The 23951-nt window shown below is 38.9% G+C and overlaps 1 protein-coding gene across 1 annotated transcript; it reads right to left on the reverse strand.

Moving 5' to 3' along the window:
- Positions 1–12728: 12728 nt before the first annotated feature.
- On the reverse strand, positions 12729–23135 carry tmprss2 (transmembrane serine protease 2). Its single transcript, XM_028032112.1, has 12 exons — positions 23018–23135; positions 21486–21575; positions 21248–21364; positions 21023–21152; positions 18374–18490; positions 18244–18284; positions 17913–18081; positions 15991–16157; positions 15788–15886; positions 15030–15172; positions 13228–13380; positions 12729–12837 (listed from the first exon to the last, which is right to left on the reverse strand). Exons 1-12 carry the CDS (start codon positions 23040–23042, stop codon positions 12814–12816), a joined length of 1275 nt encoding a protein of 424 aa, XP_027887913.1. The 5' UTR covers positions 23043–23135; the 3' UTR covers positions 12729–12813.
- Between the last annotated feature and the right edge of the window lie 816 nt (positions 23136–23951).

The following is a 23951-nucleotide window of genomic DNA, read 5'->3' on the forward strand; positions in this document are numbered from 1 at the left end:
CAATACTTGTGACATCTCCACGACCCAGTTACGCCAACTAGCCCCAACCCTAAACCCCAGCCTCATATCTGTCTCATAGATTCAGCATCTATACCAGACATGAACAATTTTTCTTTCCACCAGGAATGCACAACCTGCCACCGCCTGTCTGGCCTCTGCATACGCTCCCAGCCAGGCGTCCCCCAAAATAAAACCGATTATTATCACAGACAGCGGGGATGAAACATGCAGTGCTTCTCTGTGTGTGTGTGCAAGAAGTGTTTGCTTCAGTGTTTGTAAAGATTATACCAAATCCCCCCCTCATTGTGCACAGCTCTAATCTGCAGATTGGTGCTGTACAATGCCCTCTATCCATTTTTAAACACATTACTATTTGAAACCCTGCTTTCTTTATTTTGTTCCAGCCGACTGACAAACCAATCCGATGCATCCCACCAGCAAAACAGATCTCCACGTACACACCTACATCAAATACTTACTAATAGAGTTCATTATATATATGCACGCCAAAGGTAGTTTTTTCTGCTCTTTATTTTTTCACTAAGTTAAAGTTCATTTCCTAGAAGGCCATAAAATGCCTCAAGTGGAGACAAGTTATTTCTAATGGATGTTTGGACTACCACATTTGGATTTCGTTCCCTTTATCTGAGTAGAAATGTTTTCAAATCCAATCTTCTGCTGCCAATTTGAGCAAAATTAATCCAGAGTTTTAGCTCAAAGTATTGTTTGGAAATCAGCTGTAGCATCATACTTCACCAAATGGCGTTCTTACCACTCAAAGTTGAATAAAAAGACATTTGAAATGGCAATCTTGCTTGTAAAATTTGATTGTAGGATCCTCACAACCCATAAAGATTGTGCTAGGAAGCACTAAGACATCTCTTTAATTCATTATCCTTAATTTGTTTTAACATTTAATGGCTAAACCACATATGTTGTGCAGAACAGGGTCCCCATTACTGCATTTTCTCAGTTTAGGACAGAGAGCTGAACAGAGAGCAGCATTTAATTTTACTCTGATCAAATCAAAGCTCTAAGTCTATTCAGCAAAACAACTTTTTTTCTTTATGTTTTGTCAAACCTGATTACCTGATATATCCTACAAGCTATATTATCAATGAGTTTTATCAAAACAGAATGCAACATGCTAATCTTAGCCTGGTTTAAAGCAGGGTACTCACCATGAGACCAGCGGGAACGATACACGAGCTTTCCTAATTGAGTTAAATGAAGAAATAAAATATCTGTTGTTCTCAAGTACAGTGGATTGAAGAGACCGCCTGGAATGTCATTGGTAAGTATATATGTGTTACACTGATGTAATTTTTGTTTTCGTAGTTTCATTTTTGTAGTTTTTGGGCATACACATGCCATTGATTTTTTTAATTATTATTTTGATGAAATGTTGAGCTGTGATTTGATATTGGAAAATCTCTGATCTTGAAAGACTCAGTTCAGTATTGAAAACAAAACAAACAACAACAAAAATCAGGATTGGCACATTCCTAATTCCAGAAATTCATAGTTGAACTATCACCAGAACTGTCGATAGCAACAACAGGATTTTGGTATCCAACAACAACATTTCAGAAATCTCAAGCATTCCTCCCCAAGTGTTCTGGTCCACTTCCAAATCATTCTTATTTTGTATTGTTTATCTAATCTTTCAGCCATATGCTGAATGGTTCTCGCCAGCGTTTATCCCAGTGGAGGCTGCACAGAGATTGGATTAAAATCACTGGCAGTATGGTCAAACAGAGCTCCAACCTTATTTGTCTAATCCCTTCTTTAGGTCTCTGACATGTTGTGAGGTCATGATCAAATCAAAAGGCATTAATCTATTTATATTCTTCTGTATAAAACAAAGTTCTTAAGGAGATGTAGAGCAAGGTTGCTGAAAGTGACTGAAACAAGTGATTGGTCAGTTTAGAACACATTATTTAGCTGGCTAATGATATGCACTGTCTAACATGTGGTCATCTAAAAAGAAGCCAAAACATCTTTGATCAGTGTAAGGTAATGTTATCCTAATATTGCTGATCATCTTGAGATTGAGGGTTAAGTGTCTTCGCAGATGCAGGTTTAACAGTCTATCCCCTCAAATCCATATGCTTGTGAAGTTTGAGTTATCTGCAAAAAGAGCTAAGCTGATTTCAGCTTCTTAGTGTAGTTGTAATTGTTTGGACCATTATATTAGCTCTCTGCAATCCAAACATATTTTCCTGTTTCCACAAACTGGTATGAAAAACAATCGTTGATGAATAAGCCATCGCTCATAGGTTAGTGCTACCAAAGAAATGTCTCCAACTCCTCAAAGTAAAACTTCAGTTTTAGCTAAGTTAAGTTTTTACTGCTGCTTTCGATGTGTCACTTTATAGCAATTTAGTTTGCTTTTTACTTTACTTTTTTTATTGAATGTCAGGAAACAGTTATCTCTGAGGTTCCCCAAGGGTGACGTCTTGGCACATTTGTCTTTAAATTACTCCTGTGTGGTACAGACAGATAGAAATCATTTTACTCCTGCCATTCCCATGCACATGATTCTCCATGTAAGTGTATTTTCCCTGAGATGATTTAACAAAGACCTGCATCACATTGAAGCAGCAGTAGGAAGTGTTTCTGTATATTTACATTCGTCTTATTGGGATGATATTCCGCAGACATGCCAGAAGTCAGCGACTGGTCAGCAGTCATTCATAAAGCAAAAGTAAAATTCTTTGAATTTGACTCTTCTGGTCCATAACTGCCCAACATGGGGTGTCAGCGTTGCTTAGTAACCACAGCACATGAGTGACCTTATCGGTGTGGTCATAAAAATGTATGAAGTCTTTTTTTTCCACATTCTCTTGTGTGCTGCTTTTTCTCCCTCTCTCGCTCCCTCTGTCTCACACAAACATCGACACAGACACGTAGTCCAGATGAACAGACCCTAAACGTGCTGTCCTTTGTACGTGGGGGTGTGTGCGTGGGTGTGTGTGTGCATCAGAGAGAGACAGAGGGAGAGATAAAGCAGCAGAGTGGTAATGAAAGGCTGTACCTGACACATGCCACAGACTGCATGGAGCAGCATAAGGAGTTGGAGGTGGGGGGTTTGCATCCAGCGACAAGAATATCAGCACAATTTCAGAGGATGTTTAGTTTCACTAGAACATTCCTGCGATGTTACTTAAAGTACAAAAAGGCAGATAGAGGCTTAGGAATCCATAATGATATTTGGATTATATGTTTGCGCCACTATCCATATCAAATCTCTGTGATAGACTTACGGGATGTAAATCTGTGCACTGTGGTTTCCAGAGTCTTAATCTGAATTTAATCCCCAAAACATATTTATTGAAGTGACAGATCGCCAGGCAGCGCTGGCTTTGTGTGTACGCATGTGTGGGATTTTCCAAGGCCTTCATAAGCCAGCAGCAGCGATGATAACACACAGAACATTAAACACAGCATCTGTCAGCTCGTACTATCACAGCGACTGGCTTTCATACAAAGTGCTGCTATGTTGTTCCCACAGGGAGCACAGATGTTAGCCTTGCTGTCGCCTCCGTGGCCATCTTTTCTCCCCGAAAACATCTGTACAGCTGTGTTTGTCGGGGCCGAAGCACCGCACGCCGCTCTTGAACTGTTGACAGCTAGGGGCAGGTCGGCACAGATGGCAGAGAGGGGGTGTCAAGAGACTGGCACCGGGTGGAGGTGGTGGAAGGGCGGGGGTGGAGAGGCGGTGGCAGGTAGAAACGTGTGGGGGCTCCCATCTGGCCTCGGTGCTGGTAGTTTGACCCTGGGGCATATTCAATGTTTCCTCAGCACACAGCCTGCCAGGAGCTGGAAGTCACCTTGTGCAAAATGCCTTATTCTGTAGAAGGTTTATGCAGAGTTGAGACAAGTGTCATAATGACAAAGCGGGCGTGGAGTCGAACACTACCGGTGTTATTACTTAAACTAACAGCACAAAGTACAATGGAGGCTTTGGAAACCATTGGGGAAATAAGTAGCCTATGTCATTACAGTTTCAACAATTCTTGACTCCAGAAAATACTGGATCACAGTTTTTGTTTTGGTCTATACTAAAAATATTCACATAATGGCAGCATAGCAGTAGAAAGATCCTTGGCCTGCCGGGATCTTTCTAGCCCTTGGTATTTTTTCTAGTGTATCATGTTAATTTTTCCTGATGTTTTCATCATTTGGAATAGCTGTATCACTCATAATGGCTTTATTCTGCTGTTTATTAATGATCACAATGTCTGGATCTGTTGGCCATTACCAGCAGCTGGATAGCTCAGTTGGCAAGGCATCCCACCTAAGATACTGGGGTCCGCCTCACAAGGCAAACATCTTGGGGTTATTTAGCTGGAGAAACATTGAATGATTGAACAATCATTCAATGTTCGTCCTTAGAAACCATCAAGACCATCAATGTTGACTGCCTCTCTGATTAAATGACAGCAAATTAACTGAGAACCATACCAGCTCAGACATTGTCCAGTCAAACAAAGTCTGCGTCGAGGACACTGATGAGAAATGGACAACTAAAGCATGTTGGCAGTAGACATGGGAAAAAACACGGCACTGTTGCTAAGCAGTGCCTTATTTTTTAATTGTATTTAATTAAAGAAAAACTGTATTTAATTTGTTCAAAATAAGCTGTACAACTGCTCTATTAAAGACACTTGGTAGAATTTCAGCAAAGTTCATTCCATGCCTTTTAGGCGTCTCATAGATGTAAAAAGAATTAATTTAGATATCAAGACAGTTTCACTTTTGTACAAAAAGACCCCATTTCATTATAGACATCGATGGACTATTAAGGCTTTAATATTTTCCAGAACTAAAAATTCTCAGTAGGACCCCTCAGATTATGGGTAAAAAGATACTCATTCATTATGAGGAATTTCCTCAACTGAACTATGAATCCTACGGTCTTAAATACACAAAACATCCTTTGTCTTGCTGCTCCTCTTCACTGTCAAGAGGAATAGCAGGGTTTCTCCTAGCATAAGTTCTTTTTAGTTCAACACAGTTCCAACAATATCAGACAGTTTGACTGCCAAACCACACGGCAGGATTAAGGTAGATACATCTCAGGTTGTTTCAAGAAATTACCGGTACTATAAATTTCAAACTACAGTTTATCAAAATGACACAAGTGAAACCTATTTAAACACTTTGAAATCCACCAAGTCAGTCAGTTATAAGCCTTAGATGAGGTCTTAGGTCTTAGATTCTTTTGTCAAGGTATACAAACTGAAAAATATGGGTTGTTTTTTTTTTTTTTACAAAGCATTATTATTTTTTATTTTGTATTTGATGAGGGTAGCCAGTGCTAAGCTAGCATACAACTGTATATGCACCATTCAGTGGAGCTGTAGTCAATATATTGATTGGCATATGCCTAGTCAAATACAAACTTACTTTGTTTGCCAAAAGTCTATTCACCTGGAAATCACCGGCATAACTTTAAAACAAATTCTTACAATTGAAATCTAAATTAAACACAAGTTATCCTAAGTTAGGATTTTTGAGATTTCCTGGTTCAGTCATTGCAGTACAGCATTTACATTCTGCTTTCTTTGCATCAAAGATCGTTTTCAATCAAGTTTATTCCAAGTTGCAGACCTGACCAGACAATGTCTACAGATTGAGTATGAGAATGCCCCGCAGGCCTGATCACTGAACAGACCTGTGGATCCCAATGACTCTGGGCAGCAGCATGGGGTGCTGCTCAGTGGGGGTGCCAGGCCCGACCTGGACTGGCTGTCCGGGGCACAGGGCCAACACACAAGAAAAGCGCTTTACGGAAGGGACATGTGGTCCGTTCAGGTCAACACGACGTCTTCAACCTCACCCATCCCCCGTTACAGCTCCCCTCCCTTAATCCCAGCCTAAGGCTTCCTCCTCACCTCAGCCCCCTCCCCTGTTTGGAGCATGCAGTGAGGAAATGCCACCAGATGCCCAGTGTCTAAGACGGGCATTATGTTCTTAGAGGATGTCCTGGTAATTCTGCTTCTTTTCTGCAGACTGTGTGGTGTGTGGAGGAGACAGATCACAAAGAACAACAGGTAGCCAGGGTCTCTACACTGTCACGTGGTTCTGCTGTCTATGCAAACCAAGATGCGACTCCCCCAGAGAGAAACATGTCCATGTGTGGTATATTAGGAGATACACTCCCATCATTCAACACAAATACCGCACACACAGAGAGATTCTAATATTGTCCACGGTATTGTTAGTGGCATTAAGGGCATAACTAAATGGTATTCAGGGATAGCAAAACAAAGACGCACCAACAGCAGCATTTAGTCTTGTATTTTATAACATGTTACTCATCAAGAATTTAAAACCGGAGGAGCAGGACTTCATCTGCGATAAGGAAAACTGTCAATCACAGGGACTCTGGGAGAACGTGCTTTGTCAGACCCTGAGGGGGCACCACTGACCTAAATACAAAATTGTCAACAGCAATGCTATGGTGACCAACCAAAGAGAACTCTGGGGAGATAAACATTTAACCTGAAAAACGGCATTTAGTGGAATGAGAACGCACCATCTCCAAGGGTTCATTTTATATTCTGACTCAAAAATTCACCCCTACAGGGTACAAAATACACTTTTTTTACATATATAATATACACATATGTACCCTGACAACTATACTGAAATGTTTTTTTTTTCTGTATGGAGGGATCTTGTTATGAGAAAGTAGCTATCTTAAATGGAAATCCTTTTGTTATTCCTTAAGCTTATTTATCCAGGGAGGATCAGTCGTTTGTTTTTCTGCATTGTAATGATGGTATGGGCTGTACATACAGGAGAAAAGAGATTGTTGAGATTACTATTAAAACCTCAGCAAAGATTATTTCCCAAACCCAAGCTCGTCAGAGATGCTGAACGTATGTTCATTCACTGAGAACTGATGCCACCGTGTGGTCAGCAGCTGTTACTGAAAGGGAGGCGGAGCGGAGTAAGGAAATAATGTAGACTGTAAAGTGCGTGATTGTAAAAGAGAGAATTTAATATTGAAATAAATAATTTTTGATCCAACATTATATCTACAACATAAGGTTAGTGTATGTTTATCCAGATACCATCTATACATAAGGCACTACAGATATATGTTATAAGTTGGCATAAACCTACCAAAATGGAAATGATCTGTTGGCTACAATCTACCATATTTAGAAAACCTGCAGGTCAGGTAATTAATATCCACTCCCCGTGATTAACACAAATAAATCTGAACTCCTTTTACTGTCATTTGTAAGGTTTTGGAATTCCAGCGAAACACTGTGAGAGCCATTATCCACACATGGAGCACTTCCGAGAAAAGGGTCACAAAAGAATCTCAAACAACATCTACAGGTCCATCTTCATGATTCAATAATAAGAAACACATTGGCCAACATGGAAGACCCTATGGTGAGAGGGTGACCAAAAAAACAGAAACTCCTGTCAGATTTCCTAACAAATATCTTCATGAAGACTAATAGGAACAGTTTCAGAACAAGGACAACCTTTCCATTATTGATGGAACCATGAATTTTCCTCAGAAAGAGATCCTGAAGGATATCCGGCCACAGCATTTTTTAAATGCAAAATGTACAGTAACATGGCTGATTCACTGTTTAGCATGTTTCAGAATTTGTTACAAAAATGTAAAAAATCTTTTTTTGTACCACAAATGGTCAATGTATCATAGGGGATTCAAACTTTACATTGAAAAATAAAGATAGTTTTTTTAAAACAAACATGAAAATGTGTCATCAGGTACACCAGAAAATGGTAATGAAATAATTTATCTGGGTTAGAAAAGAAATTTGAATCAGCTAAAATCTGTCAGTGGATAGTTTAATGAATTGTCCACAATAAGTCTGAATTATATGTTTAAGTTGAAGTAATACTTTAGCTTCTGTTGTTTACAGCAATTTTTAATATTTCTGTACATATTAAATACAAACTCAGATTTGGCCAATAAGATGTGAAATGTATTGCAACGCTAATACTCAGATCCAGATGAGGCTCACATCATGTTGCTGATTAAACATGATCAAACCCGGAAAAAAAAAAGAAATCTGCTTTCTGTTTTGCTTTGTCATCAGTGTTCAGGTTGAAGAGGAATCTGCAAATAGCTCCTGTTTCACACAGGAAAATAGAAGCTGCACCCGCTCAGAACTGGTTGACCTACAAAACCAGCGAGACTGCTGATGTTCACCAACACTGCAGGACCCCGGTGTGTCGTAAAGACTCATGCTGATCTGAGAGGCTATGAGGCTTGACGTGTGACATCGACCTCACGAAGGAACAGGAGGGGGAATAAACACATAACTGCCCGGTAACAGCGGCGCTCTGCTCATTGGCTGCAGAAGAATGTTGCATTGACTGTTTTCACTGTGCATAACCACATAGACAAGAGTACTGTAACACAGACACACACTAGCTTTTGTGAGCACAAAACACACACTCGTGCACATGGACTTTCTATCACCCTCACATAATTAAACATCACAATGACACACTGACAAACTGTTCTAGAGAACTGGAGCAGAGCCACACAGCTAAGCCTCTTTTTAGTTAAATATCTGCTGAGAATTCAGCAGTTTCCTCCCTCCACTTAGATTAGCATTTAGCCCCGAGTAACGGTGCTGTCATTTTGTCTTTACACGTCACCCGCCATGCTTCAGACTTAACGTCAACGCAACTCCTTGGATGCGTTAAGGAGCGGCGCATTGCTTATGCTTTGAAATGAGAAAATTCATTCATGTGTCTTAGCTCCAGTTTGGTGGAACTTTTAAGCACACGGTTCACAAAATGAGACAGCTGAAGAAAATGTTATTTTAGCCAAATCTATAGCGTCAGTACGTCAGACGAGACCAAATCAAATGTTTTTAGCATACATGCAAAACGTTTTGTCCCTGCACATCACACACAGTGATGCTGTGGAAATTATTTTCTTTCGAAAGGAAAAGGAATCTGGTCAGAGTTAATAAAAAAAATGGATGGAGTTAAATCGAGGGCAAGGCACGCAAGAAAACCCATTAGACATTGTAGACCACCTGAGCCTGACAGAACCATCGTTCTGCCAAACAACGGTTTAAGCATACAGCCAGAGCTGTACTGTAATGGTTTAGATGAAACATATTTGGAAGTTGGGTGTTCTACCTTTACATGTAGGGATTTCTCCGGGTACTGGTGTGTAATGTTATTTAACCACTTAAAGCTGCCAAGTGCCAAGGGTGTCAAAATAATGGCTTTCATTGTAGAAAAAAATTGTTCTGAATTTATTGGTATTTCAACAAAAAAAAAAATGCCATGTTCAAAAGTATTGATAACCTTCTCAATAATCAAACCTAGCTCTAATCCAAATGTTTCTAATAATTGCTGATAAGCTTTTTGCATGTCTCCACTGGGATCTTTGACCATTTCTCAAATGTTTTTGCGGCTGTCAGGCCTCCTTACCACCACCTTAACCCTTAGCTCACTTTATAGATTCTCCATCAGATTCACGCAAGTCCTCTGGCTAAGCCACTCAGAAACGTAAATATATTTCTTAAGTCACCTCTTCAGTAGTGTGTTCTGGGTTATTGTCATACTAAGATGTCCAGTGTTGCCCGGGTTTCTCTTCAGACTGCCTGGTGTTGTTGAAAACCAGTTGCGGCCCTGTCGGGTTATTTCCAGCTATAAATCCAAAGTAGACATATATCAAAATATATACAAAGGTATACAAACCTGTGTATTTACATGAATGAAAACAAACAAAGCTACATTATACCATGTAGTGTTCCACTTTTTGTACATACACTTTGCCCTTCTATCCTTGAGGGAAGTAAATTTCTCAGTGGTTGAAGTCAGGGATGCTTTTGAAAGGTTCTTCTCCAGAAGCCAATGCATTGAGGCAATACATTTAGTTGCAACAATGCATATTAGCACCTATTAAAAAAGTAGACTAGTATATCAAAGGGCCTCTTCTAAGGTGTGTTGCGCACTTTTTCACGATACAGCGCTACCATTTAAAAACATTGTAAAACACCTACACCACATATTTATCCTCCATCTCACCTCATCATTCACCTGTCTTAATCCATGCTGGGTCATATCCTGATGTTTGTAAAGGAAGGCAGGGAAAGTAGAACAAAGCGTTAGTCTCGCTACGTTCAGTTAGCTAACCTGTCGACTTGTCATTCAGACTAACTTTACTTCAGCTCCAGCCGTCGCCTTCATGGCGGGAAGATCAAGCTGATGCAGATCAAGCTGCATTCAGCTCTGGGCGCAGCAGAGATCCGCCCCCGAATGAGCGTGAGCTGAAGAGGACCTACTGCGCATGTACAACCTTTAACGAAATTTTTGCGCCCCGGAAATGCGTCACCAATCGGACAACGTCGATGAACGAAAAAAACTTTACTCATCATAAACTATAAACTATTTACTTCACACAACTAAAAATATACATACAAATATTTCGAAATATTTTTATTTTATTATTTCATTTTAATGTAATTTTTAAAAATGTTTTATTGAAGATAACTGGCGAGTGGTCGGCGCCCTTGCGTCCACCCGCCGGCCGCCGGCACTTTTGAAAACCTTGATGTAGTTTTGTTTTATATACCTTTTACCTGAGGTTTACTTGTTGAACAATATTATTAACAATTTTTAACCCAACACCGTGAAGAAACCCATGATTTATTTTATGAATAGTCAAACCTTGGGGGAAATGGTGTGTCTGGAGAGCTAATTGAAGCCCCTTCTCCACGGACTTGGCTTTAAGCAACAGGTGTAAAACTCCAGTCCTCAAGGGGCGGTGTCCTGCAGTTTTTAGTTGTGCCACAGGTACAAAACACTGAAATGATATGGCTTAATTACCTACTTCTTGTGTAAATAAGTTCTCCAGAGCCTTGTTAGTGACCTAATTTTTCTATTCAGGTGTGGTGCAGCAAAGGCACATCTAAAAGTTGCAGGACACCGAACCTTGAGGACTGGAGTTTGACACCCCTGCTTAAGCAGTTCTACCCAGTTAATCCCGGCCAGATTTGTCTTCATGCGCAGGTCTTGGAAACCAGCCAAGCAGTTTTCTGGAACCATCTCAGAGGTGGTATAAGCCGACCTAACCAAGTCTTGCACACAAATGATGTGATTGGCAGACTGCATTCATTGATAGCGCCATGGATTTATGTCAACAACAATACCTCAACTACAATTTTCAATCTGTAACTAGACTGTAGTAGTTGGCAACATGGTGAGCTGATAATAGATATTTCCATTGTCAAATCTTGAGGCCCAATTCTTTTTATCAATTGTGAAATACCGGGTAAACTGGTATAGGGGTAGGACAATCCGCAAAATGACATCTTCAGAGCTCCTGCGTGCAAATGGCCCACCCACATTCCTGCAATGATCCTGCCCATTTTCACATCCACATAGTGAGGAACACACTGCCAATGAAAACAAACCCAACTTGCCTAGAACCAAGTCAGACATTAACCGGCTGGAATTAGACCTGGTAATGGGGAAAGGGCTTTACTTTTAGAGATGGTTACAAATAATATTGGTTTAATAGAGCAGGTCTGCCCACTCACTTGAGAAGCATCAAGAAAAAAGGCCAAACAGATAAAAGGCAGATATGATGCTATGTAGGTCCTCAATTGAGTGGCTAATTGTGTCATCTGTTTAACCCACTGAAGAGGTGTTGGCTCAGTATCAGGGGCCCATTAATTGGTACAAACAGGTAGCAGATGTAGTCTGGGAGATTGAACATCTGCCAAACAGTGAGCCAACCGCCATGAGCAGTGATTCGACACCCAACTGATGGAGAAGGATCAAAGAGAGGACAGAGAAGAAGGGGGAAAAAGAAGACACTTTAAATATGACACACAGAAACCTTTAATTATATCATCAAATGAATTGTATCTGGTCTGTTTCTCTATTCTCCTAAAATGAAATCAGTGCATTTAGTTTACCTGGATGTGATGTCACTCCTACATCTGAACTCCAACTTTTGAAACTGTTTTTAGATTGATTATTTCACAATTTTACAAAAGCAGAACAGGGAATATTTAGAAGAAAATGCTATAAATGTCTCATTCATAAAACAAAACAAAAAAAGCAACTGTTAAGTGAGATACAAAACATTAGCTGTAGCACTTTGTATCAACACCCCAAAAGTAAAATCTAAGATACAAAAAGTTTGGTGACCCCTGGGCCCTCATCTACATGATGTGGATGTAAAGCAGGAGGATTCTATTAAGCACTCTTTTACATGATTGTTTTCTGTTCAAATAGGCTTTAATCTCAGGAGTTCCACAAACATTTGGTGAATCATTTAGAGTTGTTTTACAAAGAAATCACCTCACACGGAGCTTTGCAACAGTGAGAATACACAGAATCCTGAATAAGATAGTTAAAGTCATAAACAAGCAAAAGACAACATGAAATTTAAATGTACATTTCCAGTTAAATAATAAAAAATCTCAGCCTGAACATTTCCTCAAACTATCTCCCTATTTCTCAATGAAGTAATAGATCAGTTTCTGTAAAGTCACACCTTGTAGCATGTTGGGATGTCTGTTTATGTCACATCCAGATTAATGAGTAGGTTAACTGTTCATTAACAGTGGCAGGAATCCACATTCAGACAAATCTCACACATCTGAGCAAATAAATAGCTAGACTTTTTTTCTAAAAGCAAACATTAAATGCCTGCATTGAGAAAAAAACATATTTAATAAGATTTTTTTTTCCCCCGATACCTGATTAAATTTAAAAAAAAACCTCACTGATCACATTTCCCCAATGTTGTGGACTCAAAGTGCATTGGTAGGGACCTCACTCTTCTACTTTCCACTCATCCTGTGGAGATTAAAAAGGAAAGGCAGAATTAGATATTTGTGCTAATGTTTATGGTTTTAAAATCTGCACATTATTCACATGGTCTTAAACCATGTCACAAAGAATTACCAGATTCCACAAAAACACAGTTGAATGTCTTGGAAACACAAAGCAAGATCAAATAAAAAGCTAAAGTGTAGAGTTTAACAGTATTTAGCTGCTGTTAAGAAAAAGTGATTAATTTTAATGCTTAATACAGTTAATCTTACGGCAAAAAAAACAGAAATCTGCTGACATGCAAACATAAAAATCAGGAATAGATGTTTTGTTTTTTAATCATTCAACGGTGAAGATTTAGGACATACAATTAAATAATTAAATTAGACATGATGTTGATGCACACTACTATACCTGCATTTGTTTCTGTATCCACTCCATAAAGAAAGATATATTGCCATACAATCCTGGCTTGGTCCTCAAACCACATCCATAGCCCCAGCTAGTGACCCCTATCAGCCACCATACATTTCCTGAGTTAACCACCAGAGGTCCTCCACTGTCACCCTGCAGGACACAGGACAGAAATTTGTCAGGACAATGTATTTATAACACATGCAACGTCATAAAACAATATGCTGCACAAGCTTTTGCTGCATTCTTGACTTCTGATGTCCCATCAAAACCCTGGAGAAAACAAACAAACAAACAAACACGTCTCTTTTTTATGGTAAAATACCAGCAGCTGTGGCTGCCAGAATTTTTAATTCGGTAAAACTCTGGCAACCACAGCTGTCGGTATTTTAGCATACAGCCTTTTTTTTTACAGTGTAGCATTGCTTTAATTATTTACTTTACTTAACAAAATATAAGACAAGGAAACATAAAGATAACTGAAAACACCAAAGCAGCTGATGTCATATTTGAAGCATTAGCTAGATTTCTTTCTTTTTTTTTCTCCCCTCCAGGGTTTTTTTTTGTGGGATTTAGTGTCCCTTATATGAAAGTAGGCTGACAGGAAAGGGGGAAGGAGAGGGGGGAAGACATGTGGCAAATATCGCCGGGTCCGGGAACCGAACCTGCCTGTTAAGGACTCAAGACCTCCAAACGTGGGTCGCGCTATCCCCTACGCCACCACAGCACGCCCCAGCTAGATTTCTTTTCAACATTTTGATACCAAACATTTTCCTATTAAATTTACATATGCTGTCCTAAAATAGGGCTGCACAGTGGCGCAGTTGGTAGCACTGTTGCCTTGCAGCAAGAAGGTCCTGGGTTCGATTCCCGGCCGGGGTCTTTCTGCATGGAGTTTGCATGTTCTCCCTGTGCATGCGTGGGTTCTCTCCGGGTACTCCGGCTTCCTCCCACAGTCCAAAAACATGACTGTTAGGTTAATTGGTCTATCTAAATTCTCCCTAGGTGTGTGTTTGTGTGTGAATGGTTGTTTGTCCTGTATGTCTTTGTGTTGCCCTGCGACAGGCTGGCGACCTGTCCAGGGTGTACCCCGCCTCCCGCCTGGAACGTAGCTGGAGATAGGCACCAGCAACCCTCCCGACCCCATTAGGGACAAGGGTGCACAGAAAATGGATGGATGGATGGATGTCCTAAAATAAATATCTAAACAATATCAAATTATCCCTGTACATCCAATCTACGAGTTACAGTAGAATCATTTGTGTATTTATTTTAAATGATATTTTTCTTATACGCCAATAAAAGTGATAGCAAGGTAGTTTTTTTTCCTTTTTTTTTTCTCTGAAGAGTTTTTGCGGCGCTAGTGGCACGTATTTTTTTGTACAGTAGGCAGACAGGAAGGAGGGTGAGGAGAGGGGGGAAGACATGCGGTAAAGGTCGTCGGGACCGGGAGTCGAACCTGTGACGGACTAAGGCCTCCAAACGTGGGGCGTGCTAACCCCCTGCGCCACCACAGCACGCCCCAGCAAGGTAGGTTTAAAAGCATGTGTATAGTGTTATCATTGTTGTAGATTTCACAGTGTTCTGCTGTGTGGTGCTGTGTTCTGTAATGTTTATTTTTTTATTTACGCTCATATTGAAGGCTTAAGATAGAGAAACAAATTCACCGCTTAGTGAGTGGTCAGAGAATTATTAACTAAATTATCCTGAAATCACTTGAAATAATTATAATATCTGATTCTTAGTTGTGATTATGCAGCTCTGGCATGTGAGAGCTGTGATGCTTATGAGGCAAAACTAACTTGGCAGGTATCGACGCCTCCTCGCAGATTGCCTGCGCAGAACATGGTCTCAGTTACCCTCCCATTCAACACGTAAGGATGATTACATATCTGTGGCAGATAAATGGTAACCGGAGCTTGATGTAGTGTATCAGGAGATGGACCTGAAAAAGAAAAAATATATATATTTGCAAATCTATAGTTAACTTTACGGAAGTCAAAAGTGGACATTTTACGCACATTCTTTTTCCAGATGGTTTTCTTGAGATAACGGGTACATAAAACCACGGTTTTTTTCAAGACGAGTTAATCTCGAGAAAACAAAATTTGTTGTCTCCACGAGATGACTGGTGTGTGTTTTGATCCTGAATTCAGCCTCAAATGCATGCCGTTGTGGCAAGCGTTTGAAGGATGAAATCGGGTTTAATACACACGCAAAACCATTGGAAAATTAACATGTTATAGCGAGAAAACCATATCCTGAAAACGGGAAATTAACTTATCTTGAGAAAACAGGAAATTATTTTATCTTGAGAAAACCATCAGGAAATTGACTTGTTATCTTGAGAAAACCATCGGGACAAAGTATATATGGGAAATCACCCACTCTCGGCTTCCGTATAACTTAACTTAGTCAATCATGACAATTACTGATCCTCAACATGTGCTGGAAGCAAAATTCAGAAAAATTAGGAAAAAGAAGAAACACAGGGAGGAAAATTTGAGAATGAAAACAGCATGAAATGTCAGGAAAAGCTGGATATGTTCAATCAGCTCACCAGATGAATACAATTGCCCCCATCCAGTGATCCAGGATCCATTGCTGCTATGTATTTGAAGCCCAACATTGGGGAGACACAGTGGTCTCACTGTTCTTTCTAAATAAAGAAATATAATGCATTTTGTCAAGATGAAGTGAATTGATGGTTCTCATAGACGTTAGTCTATAGATGAAACGTGGATTTAAAGAAGAAGCACTTACGTTTGAAAATGATGGGCTTACTGAGTTTTAGCAACGCAATGTCGAAGTCATTGGTCTTAGGGTCAAATTTCTTATGCCTAACGATTCTCTTAGCTGACCTTCTAGTTGGCAGGTTTGACAAATGCACATCCCCATAGGCTACCGTCCATAATTCAGGATCAGAAAGTCTGTCATGGAAAACAAATGCAGTGGATCTCTCTAGACGTCTTATGAGTAAGCCTTACATGAATAATTTTTGTAGTATGGACAACTACCAAGAACAGAACAGATCATTGAGTTGTAAACATGATGCACATTGCTACTGCATGACACCCAGTCATTAAATTAGTACATTACACAGAGCTTAATATTGAAACCAACAAAACTAAGAGGTCCAATATAGACATAATTTATTTGGTCCAAAGTCTGTCCAGATGTACATTTGTAAAGACTGAGTTTTCAAGGAAGGGAAAGCTGTCAGAGAGCATAATTCACATCATTTCTGAAGCAGTTTTTTTTTTCCTTTTTTTTCTCCAAAGAGTTTTTGCGGCGCTAGTGGCTCATATTTTTGCGACAGTAGGCAGACAGGAAGGAGGTTGAGGAAGACATGCGGCAAAGGTCGTCGGGACCGGGAGTCGAACCCGCGATGTCCGCGTCGAGGACTAAGGCCTCCAAACGTGGGGCGTGCTAACCCCCTGCGCCACCACAGCACGCCCCAAAGCAGCTACTTTGACAGTGGGAACAGCAGAATCTTTCACTGAACACTACAAGCCAGTCGCAAGCGATCTTGTTGTCCTGAAAGGGCTGAGATGGCACGGTCAAAGTCAAGTCATAACAAATTTTGCTGGGCGATGAATTGTCCCAGTAATTACTATAACATTGTTGTTTTGAAAACGTTTTCAAGTAATATAGTGACAATGCCACAACAATGCAAATTCTCCCTCTCTGAGACTAATAAATCTTAATTTTGTAGGACTCTCCATACTGAAACTCCATAAATATACGAAATAAAGCAGAACAACCAAAACCGATAACTAAAAAAGAAATAAAAACCACATACAAGCCATAAGAAATGGATTACAAAGTTTCTGTAAAGAAAATATGAATCATCAGAATGAAAATTATTGAGCTCATTTTAATTTAGCATGCAATTAATTGATCAATTGATTAATTGCTTATTGCGACAGGCTTACGAGGATGTGACCGTCTCCAGACATACACAATGCCTTGTAGTTGCATAAGACAACATTAAAAACACTTATCAGAGTTTGATATGGTTCAAATTTAGGGTTGAATTTGAATGGTTGGAATTTGCAGATGACTGGTATCTATACACCCTTGTTCAGGATACCTATGTACCCAATCACCTGAGATATACATTAACCCCAAAGGTAAGATGACCGACCGCCCTTTTAAAAGTCTAATTGCAACTGTTTCCATTGCAAATGTAACAAAATTTTAGTTGATCTTCCACTAATAACAAAAAGACAATTTTGCAATTGCAATTACTGAATAAGAAACTCTATAAAAATCACGTGAGTAAATTTGCTCATGCGCAAATCATTTAAAAAAAACAAAAAAAACACGCCAAACCACAATCCTCCTCCTAGTTCCGGTCGTCTTCTTTTTCATATGACGCAAAAAAAGTTCCCATTTTCGATCCACCCAAAAAAACTGCCTAATCCTAGCCCCAAAACGTTTTAGCAAAAAACATGTTTTTTTTTATTGCTGTGTTTCAATTGAGCAAATTTGACATTTTACAATTTTCGAAATGCCAAATTGTACAATTATATGGCAAATGGAAATGCAGTTTTTGTCATCAGAATGTCACCAGTTCTTAACATACCAATCACATAGTACTAAATTATGCCCAGATCGAACCATAAGACCTAAACCCTTGAGTGTTTTTACGTTTATTTAGAAAATAATGAGTAACGACTCACGTTTGGAAGCAGTGCGCTGCAGTCAGGATCCAGTATGGGCTGATGATGGAGCCGCCGCACACATGCTGATAGTAAACCTGGAGGCTGACTTGCCACGGCCAAGCTCCTTTCACCGCCTCAGAGCCGCCCATGATGCGACTGCTGGGAGCTGCGAAACTCTTGCCACATTCTCAACATTCAGAGTAAAAGAAACAAAAAAATAAATAACTTTGTAATTTAGTATTTCACCCTGTCACAAACACAAAGTCTCTGTACTTGTCTGATTTATTCTGTTATGAGTCATGCACTAATATCTTCTTATCTTGCACTCTTGTGCCAGTTAGAAACTCACCAATGCAATGAAGTTTAACAACTCTGACTGAGCACTCTGGGCTGCAAGGTAAAGTCAGATAAGATTATTATGTTATTATTAGTTCACTCTATAAATCACTATCCATCCTAATATGACGGTGTGGCCATACCTGTGCATGAGCTGTGTCTGTATCGGGGATTTATAGCTACTTCCAGACTTTAGCTTCAAGTATCCCTCTGGGGCTGAGGTGTGAAAGCTGACTTGAGTAGAGCTCTCATAAAACTTGCTGTGGGATACACAGAGAGACAAGAAACAGTGAACTTTTTAGAGTATTCAGTGTTATGATCCATTCGTGTTTGGACGTTTAGCCTCCTCTGTCTATGCTGTAAGCATTCCTTTATTGTTTTATTCCTTTTTTCTTGTCATCTTATTTTATCTTTTGTTTCAGTTCAGTTCGTTTCATTGTGTTTTTCATTCTCATTTCCTCTTTTCTCTTTCCCTGCTCCCTTCCCCAGCTGCATCCGTTCACCTGTTATTATCTCTTTGGACCCTTTGTCATCTCCACCTCCTCCTCAATAGCTAAGCTCTTCCTCATCTGTCACTCATTGCTAGATCCTCTGTTATACCTCACAAATATTTTTATGTTACTTTAGTTTTGTCTCTGCTGGACTGAATGCTATGGGACACTCTGTTTCGTTTGCCTACACTTGTGTCCTACACTGAAGAAGGTTCTGTCTATTATGGACAATAAACAGCACCCTCTCCACCACATAGTGGACAGACAGCGGAGCACCTTCTCACATATTCTGCTCCAGCTCTGCTGTCGTAGGGACAGATACAGGAAATCCTTCCTGCCACATGCCATCTCACTGTACAATAAAAGCTAAATTATTGTTCTGCACTAATCAGTCCAATTTTGCACAACTGCACTGTGGCACACTTGCTGTACATATATTTGCATATACATACTGTATCTGCATTTTTGGAATCTTTGCAAGGACTGCTCTAAGCTGCTTTTTATATTGATAGCATTTTATATTTTATTTTTATTTTGTCTACAATTGCTACTCAGTGGTGGTTGTTGTGTGTCTTGTCTCTATGCTGCTGTAACTGCGAAATAATTTCCCTGCTGGGATGAATAAAGTAATTCTATTCTATTCTATTCTATTACTCTCCACATGACACTGAGATCTTTAAATACAAAAGTTTATAATGAATATATGCCAGATACTTCTACAAACCTTTAATTTTTTACCAGCTAAAAAAATCCCAAACACAGATAGCTGAATGGATGGAACTTTAAGACAAAAAGGACATAAAGTTTGGTAATACAGTTAATAATAATTAAGACAAAATCTTTACTGAACCTTTGCACAGTTGTCAGTTTTAATGTGCAATTTACCAAATTGCTCATGGAGTTCAAGCTGTTTATCTGTCATATAACTTAAAGGAAAATTTACAACTAATCTTGAAATCTGATAGGCCACCTTGCCTGGTCACCTACACTAGAATTGTCAACCACTTTGTTTGTAGCACACGTAGATTAGTGTTTCAAATTGGAATATTCAGACTGGAGACCAATTTAATTATAAGGACATAAAGTAGTTTTGTTCCCTTTTTAACTTCAAATTTTGATAACAAATCTAAACATACAGCCGTAGCTGCAATGTGATGGTTTAGATTAAAGACATATTGATATTTCATGTGCTATAATGGCCTAGTCAAAGTCTGGAACTAACTCTAGCTGAGAATTTATGGCAAAATTAGAAAATTGGTGTCTGCAGTTTAGATCAAGCTCGATCTAAACTGATCGAGCTTGATCTATTTTGCATAAAAGAACAGGCAGAAGTGTAAGATGTGAACAGTTGGTAAATGTGATGGCCAAATCCATGGCCACACTCTGATGTCGGTAACTCTTTTATTATGCACAGTTTATTTTTTCATATAAACACAACAACACTTTAGTTTCAATAAAAACATTTATTAGTTGATTTGAATGCATTTGTTCTATTTGTTAGCGTGCACATTTAGTTAGCATATGCATTTATATCAACTTAAAGTTAATTTTGTTTGCTTAAGATTAATTCTGTTTGTTTTCCCACCGGTACTTACCTGCCTTGGAGTTGCCAGACAAAGGATGGGGCCCAGGGCTCAGCAGGCTTACATGCTGATTGGACTCCACCACTAGTTCCTGCTGGCAGGGGAAATTTGTAGTTTCTTTGTTGAGATAAGTTTTCTATTTAAGTAAATATTAGTATTTAAAGTTTAATATTTTTTATTTTCATTTTTGGGTCTTTAGTTTAGCCAAACTTAGCTGTACTGTTATTTGTTTTTGTGTTATTTGTAATTGTATTCTGTTTAGTTACCCCTATTGTGTCTTGGTCTGATCAGCCAGTATATAAACCCCTGTGTGTCATTTCTTTGTTAGGTCAGTTATTTTTGTTTGTGCAGCCAGTTTGTTTACATTTTTTGCCTGAGTTCAGTTTTGTTTCTTTGACCTCTTTTATGAGCTCAGTTTATCTTTGTCATTTATAATCTTTGGGTTAAAATAAAAACCCTATTTTTCTAATATGTCCTGTGACTCCTCCTGTTTTTAACTCGGTCAATCACAATAAAGATATACTCCAAAAGACTGACAGCTGTATATGCAGCAAAAGGTGGCTCTGCAAAGTATTGAGTCAGGGAGCTGGGCATAAATGTAGGTCACACATTTCAGAGTTTGCTGTGTAACATTGTGAAAACCATGCAAATGAATACAAATACTTTGCGTTCCATTACAGTTTAAGATTCAGTAGATACGGGGATAAACTATTAGCACCTGTCGTAGCCCATCTGCACACACACAGTACTCCCGTAGCTGTCATTCCAGTTCTCAGCACATACAGGCAACCAGGCATCGTCGTCTGATGAATAACTTTGCAGCAGGAAATCAATCCCCTGCAGGCGAACTGTGCAAAACAAACAACCGTACTCAGGGATTACAATGGCGTATTGGTGTGTATGTTAGTGAGGAACATTTAGGATTTCCATCTCAATATCTTACAGCATTGGGACTCATCTTCTCCGTTTGAACAGTCCTGTACACCATCACACCACCGGGTGGTGCCCAGACACTTCCCACCCGGTCCACATGACTTCCCAAATGGACACTTGTAATATACTGCAAAGACACACATAGAAACAACAACAGCTAATAAAAAAAGGAAGTGGAAGGACACAAGCAGAATCACAGTTAAGTTCAAAAACAAAGTAAAGCTACAAAGTTCTCTAAGTGAACGTACAGAAATACCAGAGCAAGATGACGACCACTAACAGGATGATAGCACCAAAGAAGATGGACCTCCGGGGACACAACTTTTTTAGTGCGGAATCTGAAAAATATTCAAATTAGAATGCAAATGAAAGAAGGAACCCTGTATTAGACAGCAACACTGAAAAATACCCATCTTTTTTTCTTACTGTCTGACATAAAATCAGGTGAAACTTTTCATGTTTTAAGTCACGTACATTATTGTAGGGTGCTGTTTTCAAAGTTATACAGTAAAAACAAATACTGTATAATTATAGCAATATTTTTGGTTAATTTAGCTCGTCATAGAGAAAGCAAATATGGGTGTTCATTTTAAAAAGTCATACTTTCACCATGTTACATTTAGAAATGTCAGAGTTCCAAACTTAATGTTGAATTCACAAGCTACGTATACAGTCTACAAACTATTTAGCTTTCAAATTAACTATTTTGTTTGGAAGCTAAATATTAGTGTCCAAACTACATGTTTAAGTCTGAGCTAAATATTTAGCACACACTAGTCTGGAAAATATTTATTTTCCGAACTATATATGTAGTTCCAAACTAAATATTTATTTTAAAACTAAATATTTAGGTTGCTAGCAAAATATTTAGTTCCAAGCTAATTATCTAGCCAATATACAAATTAGCTGGGTTTTGAGGACCTGTGTATAAACTCCGCATCTCGCGGTACTGAATCGTTGCTCAAGTAACATTTTCTTTTCAATCATCGATTCCACTCCTCTCGAGTCGACGTGTCTAACGTGCGGCGAGAAGACGCAGGGGGAACCGTATCTGATGTAACGACGGTTGCACAGACGTTTACTCTGTACTTTGCAGCAGTCTTCCTCTGTACTAACAACAGTCTCACTTTACAAGTGTGAAATAGTTCTTTATTTCCATGCGTTTGACATCATTGAAAAGCTTGTTCATGGTTTTATCGTGGCCAGTCACATTTACAAAACATTACCGGCCTTCTCATTTGTTAACAGACTAATATTTTCATCTCAGGTTTAGATGTTGTGTAATTGTGGGGGAAATTTCAAGGTAGTTGGTCCGTGAGTATTTTGTTAAATGGGCTAAATGATCCTCAGCCTGAAAAGGTTTGAGAAACGTTGTTTTCCAGGAACAGTTGAATCAAGAGACGATAGTACGTTCAAGCCAGAACACTTCCGGTTCATGTTCATTTTCTCTTAAATTGCTTTAGAGCAGCAATCGAAGTTGAAGACTTCCCGTTTATTCATTCGTAAAACAAAATTATGTATGTGAAAATTAGTACGAAAACTGTTTGTTTTGAAAACGTTGCTAGCAGCTCTAAAGCGGCTAAAACGTGAATCTAACATGAACCGGAAGTGTTCAGGCTTGGTTGTAATGGTGGACGCTGATACAGAAAACTGTTGCTATAGAAACATGAGTAAATGTCTGGATAGCGGCTAAAACGGTACGCCCTATGTTTTCAACTAATACGTTGGACATGTCAAGAGAAAAAGAATCGATTATATACATATTAAAAAGAAACTTTACCTAAGCGACGACGGAAGCGACTCATTTCCGCCAGCAGCAGAATTTAATAGAAGTCCGCAAAACCCAGCTTTTATTTTGACATTCCACTTCCGTTTATCGGCAGGCTAATTTGCATATTAGCTAAATATTTAGGTTGCTAGCAAGTTTGAAAATTAAATGTTCAGTTTGGAAAATAAATGTTTAGTTCACAAAATAAATATTTAATTTGGGGCTAAATTTTTTTGCCAATCCCTCTTGCAGTAGAACACTCCAATCACAACACAAGAAATGTCTCCTAAAATGTAGGCTTCTGTTTCTGAAGCCTGTAACTTGGCTTGTTGCTTTGGGTGTAATGGTTTCTTTGTAAATAAGCTGCATCTTAGCCCGAGTCCATATGGGAAACATTTTATTGTGGATAATGATACTTTCTTATGATACTAGATGCTAGTTTCAGCTAGCATCCTCAGAGGGCTTTTTGTTATTGTTAAATCACATGGATGCTCCCTATGTTTTAGCTGTGCAAGTTAAGAAATATAAAGTGTAACTATGTTTTTCTCACAAGTTGTCTTTTTTATTTTGATCTGTTAGTAAAGATGTATTTCATGTATGATGCCATTTTTATTTCTTGCTGTTTCATTTACATTGTATTTACTGAATTTAAGACTGAGTAGTTTTTATGTTATGAAAAATTACTCAAACTAAAAGATATTTTGGAATCTGTTACTTTGAAAATTATTAAATTCAGGACTGCAGACTGAAGGAATTTTACTGCCCACTTTATAGTGTTAACACTGGTCAGCAAACATATAGTAATGGGTTAATCGCAACCATTTATAAAAACAAAATAAAGTAGCAATAAGTTGGAAAGGCTTATTAATCCTTTTAGACTAAGACAACATTTCTATTTACTTTATTTTTTACACAGTAAAACTTAATTGTGTTATAGCAAGCCATC

This window comes from Xiphophorus couchianus, chromosome 11, assembly GCF_001444195.1.
Source record: "Xiphophorus couchianus chromosome 11, X_couchianus-1.0, whole genome shotgun sequence".
NCBI lineage: Eukaryota > Metazoa > Chordata > Actinopteri > Cyprinodontiformes > Poeciliidae > Xiphophorus > Xiphophorus couchianus.

What these genes read in the sequence shown, in the direction of transcription:
- tmprss2 (XM_028032112.1), bottom strand. Translation starts at nt 23,042, where the DNA reads ATGAGTCGCTTCCGTCGTCGCTTAG. An exon ending in GCAGCGCACTGCTTCCAAAC is followed by an intron (nt 16,158 to 17,912) that starts GTGAGTCGTTAC and finishes TTTCCATGACAG; the next exon opens with ACTTTCTGATCCTGAATTAT. An exon ending in TAAGCCCATCATTTTCAAAC is followed by an intron (nt 15,887 to 15,990) that starts GTAAGTGCTTCT and finishes TTCTTTATTTAG; the next exon opens with AAAGAACAGTGAGACCACTG.